General features: G+C 39.6%; 1 protein-coding gene across 1 annotated transcript in view; it reads right to left on the bottom strand.

The window, feature by feature from the left end:
• Positions 1-346: 346 nt before the first annotated feature.
• Positions 347-9,607, bottom strand: part of rasgrf2a (Ras protein-specific guanine nucleotide-releasing factor 2a) — a gene marked incomplete at both ends in the record, with an annotated part of 34,499 nt that continues 25,238 nt past the window's right edge. The window contains 13 exons of the mRNA XM_079235130.1: positions 347-442; positions 538-606; positions 1,648-1,765; positions 1,878-1,957; positions 2,046-2,243; positions 3,129-3,213; positions 4,140-4,243; positions 4,393-4,422; positions 4,518-4,578; positions 5,255-5,367; positions 6,461-6,567; positions 7,329-7,418; positions 7,515-7,637. Of these exons, the coding sequence (XP_079091256.1) occupies positions 347-442; positions 538-606; positions 1,648-1,765; positions 1,878-1,957; positions 2,046-2,243; positions 3,129-3,213; positions 4,140-4,243; positions 4,393-4,422; positions 4,518-4,578; positions 5,255-5,367; positions 6,461-6,567; positions 7,329-7,418; positions 7,515-7,637 (1,274 nt within the window). The remainder of the gene's footprint in view (positions 443-537; positions 607-1,647; positions 1,766-1,877; positions 1,958-2,045; positions 2,244-3,128; positions 3,214-4,139; positions 4,244-4,392; positions 4,423-4,517; positions 4,579-5,254; positions 5,368-6,460; positions 6,568-7,328; positions 7,419-7,514; positions 7,638-9,607) is intronic.

Raw genomic sequence — 9,607 nt, 5'->3', positions numbered from 1 at the left:
AATGTAAAACACACCTGACAAAGACTACAGAGGCATATTGTTTGGTATTTACAATGTGATAGCAGCAACTGGTTACGTTCTAGTGCCACGTTTCTCACGCGGTCGTTTCTACAGTCGTGACTGTACGACTCACGGCGGAGTTGTGTATGTTGCGCAGTTCATTCTGATTAATAACAAATACACACATTTGATATTCATACAACAAGGCACATTATATCCTGAGTTTCCTAAGCACAATAACTGGCGGTGTTTCATAAAACAACCCCTGCTTTATTAATTAAGAGAGAATCTCAAGTTGTGTTGATCCATGATTGATATTGTAAGATATATATGAATGAAGTTGTAATCAGCCGGGTAGAACTCGGGGTTCGATCTTCAGCGAGAGCTCATAGAGGGTATCTTCATCCATTACTAGCGTCTTATCCAGGAGGAACTGAGTCACCTGAAGGGAGTCGGGACAGACGGAGCATGTTGTGTTAATAGTTCCAACATCGATCACTTTCAAGTTGCACAAATAATGCACTTTATTAGACACACCTTGGGTTGGTGCTCTATCCTGTAAGGGGACTGCTGGAACTGACGGATCTCTCGGATGATGTGAGAAATCTGAAAGCGCAGAGACAGAGTTAATAGACAACTTAATAAACTGACCGTTAGCTAGGCGCTGCTTCCCCGCTAACTTGGCTATAACTTCAGCTAACTTTAATGTTCCAGCTGCTCTTTAAATAAGAATCCTGTAAAATAAGTCTTATGTTGACTCTTGACAGCTGAAGCAGGTGTTTATTTCTAGCTATTGACTATTGATTATGAGCGCCATCAGTGCTTTCAGTGGAGCAGTATTCCTTTTATTCACATGCTGTGTGTGTGTGTGTGTGTGTGTGTGTGTGTGTGTGTGTGTGTGTGTGTGTGTGTATGTGTGTGTGTGTGTATATGTATATATATATATATATATATATATATATATATATATATATATATATATATATATATATATATATATATAGGTTTTTCACTTTAAACTATGCAATTTCATATACTTTTGGACCATTATTATTAGGCTATTATGACAACAGTCCCCTGATTTTGCCGCCTGAAATAACTTTCTAGCAAATTCTACCATCTATTAGATTAGATTATATATTCCTTTATTAGTCCCGCAGTGGGGAAATTTTCAGGATTACAAGCAGTGTGTAAAGTGCACACAAGAGACATAGGAAAAAAATCAAAACAAGTAATATAAATAATAAACGGTAGAAAACTGTAAAAAGAAATTGACAATACTGAAAGATATATATATATATATATATATATATAAATAAATACACAGACAGAATAAACATAACTATTATGAACCGTGCATTTAATATTGCACATGTTGAAGTGTTTGAAGTGTTATTTAGCTATAAAGCTTTTTTTATGTTTACAACTGACTCATTCTTATAAAATAAGAGAAAATAAGTCATGCCATTTGTTGTATTTATTTTCAAAAACTATATTTCAATATTTATTTATTTTGTAAACAATTCCATAAAAAGAGCATGACAGAACTGCTAACGTTAGACCATGGGGATGTGACCCCACAAACTAACGTACCACTAGTCAGGTAACTATGTAGCACACGAGTCAATAGGGAATGAAATATCTAACCATCCTCATCTTGGAGAAGTTAACCAGGCCCTCCTCCGTGAAGTTGGGCGTTCCCTCCTCGATGAAAGCCAGGTCCGTGAGGTACATGCCCAGGTACGGGACGCATGGAGGGTTACAGCTGCCCCCCCACACACACACACACGCGCACACACACACACACACACACACACAACACACATCAGACAGCTTTTAAGGACAAGGTTTAAACATTTATGTTTTCTATTTCTTACTTTTTCAGCGTCTCTCTGAGATTCTTGAACCTCCCTTCTGATGACACCGTCTTCTGCAGCCGGTCCATAAGTGCCTTTGTCTAAAAAAAAAAAAAATACAAAATACAAATCTTCATAAATATTTTGTGTGCAGAGAATGTATTACAAGTCGTGAAATGAATTTCCGACCTGCTTGCAGACTTTTGCCCACGTCTTCTTCAGCCTGTAGATGGCACTGCGGTTGAGCGCGGAGGTGATCTCCAGCACGCCGTTGTAGTTGTTGAGGCAGCGGCAGATGTCGGCCACCGCCAGCCACTTCTCTATGGAGTTGGCCCTGGAGCCCACGTCAGTGTGGGTCATTATCTGAGACGCCACCAGGTTACTCATCTGTGGAGGGAAATGTATTCTTCTTCTCAGTTTATTATTCGGGACACCATTCAAATAATGCTTGTAGTGCTGCTGTGTGTATTATTATTATTATTATTATTATTATCATCCTTTTTGTCCAACCTTGTTTGTATCAATGAGAGTGGACAATTATAACTAAGTAAAAGACGAAGTATAACTATTTCAGTTTTTATTTTTTAGATTTGATTAACATATTTTTACCCTTTTGCCGATACTTTTTTTTTTGTCTTGACCGTTTTGCCATCAAAATTTCCCAAAATCAGAGCTAAGATATCCAACAGTTCAATTCCCAAACGTATATAATGTATCATCATGTATCATCATGTACAACAAAGAAAAGCATTGTATAATCACATTTGTAAACCGTTGTTATTTTTCGCTGGATTTTTTTTCAGCTATCAAAGCAGGTCTAATTAAATGAAGGCCCTTGGTTTAGAGTGCATTGGCTGGGCAACTCTTATATAAAACATCACATTGACAAACCCTCCATTTCCTACAAAAGTCCAGCAACACGTGTCCATTCCCACTTGTCACACAGTCCTTTCAAAATAAACTTATGTCCTCACTCGAAACAACTCTTCAACACTTACGACGTTATGCGACAAATAAATCAATATCTGGGCTAAAATAACTATGGGAGCGGTGTTACTAAAGTGTGGACGTGAGGTGACAAATAAATAAACGTTAACTTCTGCTTTCACACAGGACACGAACAGCAGCCAACTGGGTGCAAGTCCAGTGTTGTTGGACTCGGCCACCAACACCGTTTTGTTGCTCTTTATACTTCCTGTATGTAAAAAGTTACTTTTCGTGAGTATAGCTTCAAAACAGTGTGTGAGAACCGAATGGAGAATATGGTCTTACGTCATTGAAATGCTGGCTGGTCTTCATGATGTACGGAGTCCTCTCCGTCTTGTCGACCTTCATCCAGCCCTGACCGAGGAACTCCCTGCAGGAACACAAACCAGTCAGAAGTACCAAGTCTATTCACAGTTTTTAAGTACATGTATTTCTACTTCATGCTACTTGAAGTTAGACTTTTTACCCCCACGTCATTTATCTGACATCAATAGTTACTTTGCACTTTGTTTACAAATCGGTAAAACTACACCATTTATCAGCCGGAAGCTGTGAAAACTGTCATAATCTGCAGATTGTCATCTTTCCGACGGTCCTTGAACACAGCATGTGTATGGAACGCTTCTGTCAGAAAATGCAAACAAAACTAAGCAAAGAAATTGTGATATTTCATCAGAAACATGTTATTGGGTTCGTACAAAAAACATTGAATTCTGAGCTCTTCTGCGAAACCAGGAAGATTGATTCAGCTGAGACCAATCAAGTACATTTTGCTTATAATAATATTATATTTTGACTTAGATAAAATTCAGATTGAGGAACTTGTACTGTATTGTTTATTTGTATCTGGCTTTGGCCGCACAGCTGTAGGTAGGTAGGTAAAAAAATAAAAATAAAGTACAAAGATAAATTGATCACAGTAAAACAGTAACATGTTAATTAAATTAAAGCAAAATATAATAATAATAATAAGATATATATAAATACTAAAACCTTAGCATAAAAACACTATAAAATCAGACATAATAATAAACAATAATGCTAAAAAAAAAAAGTATAATCCAGACTGAAAGAAAGGTTTTTAGTTTCTGTTTTTGTTCTTGAACAGCTAAAACCAACCACCACCTTTAAAAAAATCTTACATTAAATGATTATTAGGTCTAAATAATATTATTCTAAATGATTCCGTCCGTTTTGAGAGCTATTGTGATATTGTTTAGATCAAAAATAAAAAATCATATTACATTTTATTTGTATGTACCATAGTGAGAATATTGTACTACATGAAGTACTCACTCGTAGAGAATCCCCCTGAACACGATGTGGTCCAGTAGTGTGATCTGTTCCGCCAGCTCCATCGCCGAGAGAGACTCGAAGCACTCGGCTTTAGGACTCTCCGCCTGGAAGCAGTAGGACAGAACTTTAAAAAATACATATTTATATAATACATATATATGCACACACTAGTACCCTAACTAAAGTCCTCATACTTGGAATCAACCTATTCACCACAACACACAGTACTGCTACTGTACAGTTGTACTCTTACCACTATGAAGTGGAGGAGGGGACAGCTTTTCTGGAGATAAATTATTTAAACAATCGCTTAAAAAATGTACTCAGAATAAACTAAATCGAGGTACTTTGTGGTACTAAAAAAGTGGTACTACTCACCATCTGTAATATGTCCTCTATCTTCAGTTGAGCATCATCCTGTTCTTCTTGAGAAAGGGCACTGAAGAGAAAACAGACAGCATGTGTACATAGTACTACTATTACTACTATGTACTACTGTAGTATAGCGGCGGAATGGAACTAAGTACATTTACTCAAGTACTTGTGTACTGCACTGTACTACATATCAGAGGTACATATTATATTTTGTACTACACTACATCTCAGAGGTACATATTGTACTTTTTACTGTACTACATATTGTAGTACTTCACCACATCTCATATTGTAGTACTTCACCACATCTCATATTGTAGTACTTCACTACATCTCATATTGTAGTACTTCACTACATCTCATATTGTAGTACTTCACTACATCTCATATTGTAGTACTTCACTACATCTCAGAGGTACATATTGTAGTACTTTGGAGCAGTAATTAAACAAGAAACATCAAATACAATAGTACAACATTTTACTGCACAGTACTCAAAGTAAACAATATTATTTTACTTCAGTAAGACTTTTACTTGCAGTGGAGTCATTTTCACAGTGTGGTATTAGTACTTTTACTGCAGTTTAAAGCCTCTGAATACTGATTCCACTACTGCACTGTGTGTGTATGGCCATAAACATTATGTACATGTGCACTACATGTCCTTCAGTACATGTATTTTAAACACTTATATTAATCACAAATTTAAAAAACAGTGTCACACTTCACTGACGTTGTACCTTAATATGTTGGAGGTGGCTTTCCTCTCTTGCGGCAGCAGGTCTGGATCTCGCAGCACCTCCTCCAGCAGACAGACCACGCCCATCTTCAGCTCACTGCTCATGTCAAAGTCCTGAAGGACCAACACATGTACGCACATTTACAGTTACAGATGAAGCTACGTCTGCAGAAAGACCACAAAAAACATTAATTTAAATCCATAATATGACTAATCATTCAAAGACAAGTTGCTTGAAATGAAAAAAGTATTTCCTGCATGACAACAATGCAGAGTATGCTTCCTCAATAGTTTCACATTAAACCGTCCCAGATGGATGTCGGTGTATCTGTAGACATGACAATGTCGCCCTCTAGAGGACGTTTACATCGCTTCAGCCTTAACAAACCGTAACAAAATAATACAAATATAAAATAAAACACAAACTGGGCTTGCACATTTAATAAAAGATAACATTATGAGGTAACGTTAGTGATGTTATACGGAGTCTGATCACAAGATAATCACTGAGAGAAAATCACTGAGCTGAGAATGGAGTTTATTAAAGAAAGACTATTTGTTTACATACAAGAATAATAAGGAAATGTGGATTTCTTTCCCCTCACAAATTAATTTAAAAAAAGTATTGATAAGCGTAATAGTATCCAGAAAATTCTCACGATGCCCATCCCTAAATGCATCATATCAATGGCCACAAAAGGAGACTGATGCAAGAAAAAATTGGAGGGAAAAACAAACAAAAACAAATGTATTGCTTTTAACAGCAAACAGAACGCACCTTTATGTTTCTTGCAGGACGATAAAGCTCTTCCTGCTTTTAAATCATCTTTTTTTATTCATCTTAAAAGACTAACATCAATGGTTTTGTTCCCATACAAACTTGTTGATGTCTGTGGTCGTCTACTCCAGACTGATGTTTTATCATTTGATGTCAAACGTTCACTTTTCAGGCCACAGACATCCAGGTACCAAAATAGCATCTTATATAATCTTAAAAGAAAAACGATCATCCTTTTCGTGTCTTCGTGTGTTTCCCCCCAGAGGTTGACCTTTCTGGTGGGAGAAAAGACACGCAGAGCAAAGAGCAGCTCCGTCGGGGAAAAGACAACAGCAGCAGCAGCAGCAGCAGACCCTTCAGGTGGACTCAGAGTTTCCTCCACAGGTGTGTGGAGACACAGAAGTGATCCAGCTGATGGATGATAATTACCTGTGAGTGCTTGGAGACCCAGTGTCGCAGCACGTTCAGGACTCTGTTGGTCGCAGCTCTCCGGATGATGAATTCTTTGTCACAGACTTTGTCAGAATTAGTAAAACCTATGAGCAAAAAAAAAATCATAACGAAAAAATCAAAATAAGGACAAATATTTTAAATCAGAAATGGTTTATTTCCAAGCATGTTTGCACAAATAAGGAATGTGGCTTTATGATTGGTGCGTGACAATAAACACATAGTTTAAAAACAACAATGTGACCATTTACATTAGAATATGATAAACAAACATAAAATAAGTATGTTATTAAATATGAACATGTTATTAATATGTGTATGTTTAAAATGAAGAGTTGAGGAGAGTCTGAAATCTCTGAGGCCATTTTTCTATTTATCTCCCAAAAACCACTAAGTTTTACTTCAGTAAAAGTAGGAATACCACAGTGTAGAAAATACTCTGTTACAAGTAGAAGTACTGCATTGATCATTTAATTTAAAATATTCTTAAAGTACCCCAAAAAATACTCAACAATGGCACATTAATATATATTGTAATACTAAATTATAATTATTGATGCATTATAATGTTTTTAATTACTTTATCTGCTGGGTAGCATGTAAATGTACTGTTATGGATCAATAAAGATCTATTTTTACTTGTAATAATATATCGTGATTTATTTGTTTATTATATTCTGTATTAATAAAATTAATCTGCAAAGTCAGTAAAGCTTTAAAATCAACGTAGATCCCCTCTGAGATGCAGTGCGCTAGGAGTGTAAAGCGGCATAGAATTGTGCCAAAGTACTTGAATAAATGTGCTCGGGCGATGAGTCTTTTGACCTTCATGTCTTGCCGTACTCACCCTGGGAGCTGCTGTGACCGGCAGCGGCAGTGGCGATCGCAAACGCCGAAGCCGGCGACATCGTGCAGCGAGAGTTCTCCCCCGGCGTGACTGCGGGGAACCAGAGACATTACAAATGTATAAATAAATAAAAAACCCTCCTATGAAATACCACCGGTGTACTTCTGTGTGTGGAATGCATCGGACCTCCAGAGTGTCGGTAGCGGAGATGCCTCGGCGTCGACGGGGAGCGGCAGGGAGACGTGTCGCTCAGCTCGCTGGCTGGAGACTCAGGGAAGAACTTGTCCAGAGAAACTGACTCCAGGACAGCTGTTAGAGAGAAAAGAGACGTCAAGCATCCGCAACGCCATGGAAGAAGGTTTTGGTCTTCTGGACTGGTCTCTGCTGGATCTGGGTCTAGTCCACGGAGGACTGGTCTCCGCTGGAGTCTGAATGAGGTTCTGGTGAACCTGCATGATGTCATCTTGTTTCACCAGAATCCGATCCGGTGGTTCAGATGAGGAGCTTTAAGAAGAACTCTATAGAACCAGACCATCTTCTCTCTGGTGGTCCGTTTGCTGATGGAGGTCTATAGAGGACCAGGACTACACTGAGGTCTATAGAGGACCAGGACTAGACTGAGGTCTATAGAGGACCAGGACTAGACTGAGGTCTACAGAGGACCAGGACTAGACTGAGGTCTATAAAAGGACCAGGACTACACTGAGGTATATAAAGGACCAGGACTACACTGAGGTCTCTAGAGGACCAGGACTAGACTGAGGTCTCTAGAGGACCAGGACTAGACTGAGGTCTACAGAGGACCAGGACTACACTGAGGTCTACAGAGGACCAGGACTACACTGAGGTCTATAGAGGACCAGGACTACCCTGAGGTCTGTAGAGGACCAGGACTACCCTGAGGTCTGTAGAGGACCAGGACTACCCTGAGGTCTACAGAGGACCAGGACTAGACTGAGGTCTATAGAGGACCAGGACTACACTGAGGTCTATAGAGGACCAGGACTACACTGAGGTCTCTAGAGGACCAGGACTACACTGAGGTCTATAGAGGACCAGGACTAGACTGAGGTCTACAGAGGACCAGGACTACACTGAGGTCTATAGAGGACCAGGACTACACTAAGGTCTATAGAGGACCAGGACTAGACTGAGGTCTACAGAGGACCAGGACTACACTGAGGTCTATAGAGGACCAGGACTACCCTGAGGTCTATAGAGGACCAGGACTAGACTGAGGTCTATAGAGGACCAGGACTAGACTGAGGTCTATAGAGGACCAGGACTACACTGAGGTCTATAGAGGACCAGGACTAGACTGAGGTCTATAAAGGACCAGGACTACCCTGAGGTCTATAGAGGACCAGGACTACACTGAGGTCTATAGAGGACCAGGACTACACTGAGGTCTATAGAGGACCAGGACTACCCTGAGGTCTATAGAGGACCAGGACTACCCTGAGGTCTATAGAGGACCAGGACTAGACTGAGGTCTATAGAGGACCAGGACTAGACTGAGGTCTATAGAGGACCAGGACTAGACTGAGGTCTATAGAGGACCAGGACTACCCTGAGGTCTATAGAGGACCAGGACTACACTGAGGTCTATAGAGGACCAGGACTACCCTGAGGTCTATAGAGGACCAGGACTACCCTGAGGTCTATAGAGGACCAGGACTACACTGAGGTCTATAGAGGACCAGGACTAGACTGAGGTCTATAGAGGACCAGGACTACCCTGAGGTCTATAGAAGACCAGGACTAGACTGGATCAGTAAACATACTCTCTTAACTGGACAACTTGTTGTAATTCACTAATTTTAGCCTGATAAACTAATTTATTTAGATATCTGCATATATATATATATATATAACCTTTGTGTGTTCATGAGCATCTTTGGTCTTTTGGGTCTTGAGCAGCTGCTTTTATTATTGGAGCGCACTCCATCTCACCCCTTCAATAAGTCATTTTCCACGTAAGAGCATTTTTTGTTTGTTTGTCTCCTCATCCTCTCTTCAGAGATTTTCTGACCTGATGCTCCGCCGCTGTTTTCACAGCGAACAAGCTGTCGGCTGGAGCCAGATGGTGATCCCAGAGCACGATTACGCCTCCGTTGGGTAACGGTGACCCACTTATGTGTCCCACTCCCTCGAGTCTGGGTCAGCGGTGTGTCGGATTTAAGTGTGAAGTATTAGCTTTAAAATAAATTATATCCACGTAAGAACCTGATGGAGGGAAGAGATTAGGGTAGCGGTTTCAAATTTCCATACGGTAGGAA

This window comes from Taurulus bubalis, assembly GCF_910589615.1.
Source record: "Taurulus bubalis genome assembly, chromosome: 19".
Classification (NCBI taxonomy): domain Eukaryota; kingdom Metazoa; phylum Chordata; class Actinopteri; order Perciformes; family Cottidae; genus Taurulus; species Taurulus bubalis.
Note: the sequence above shows the minus strand (reverse complement) of the source record. Positions and strands in the feature narration are given on the sequence as shown.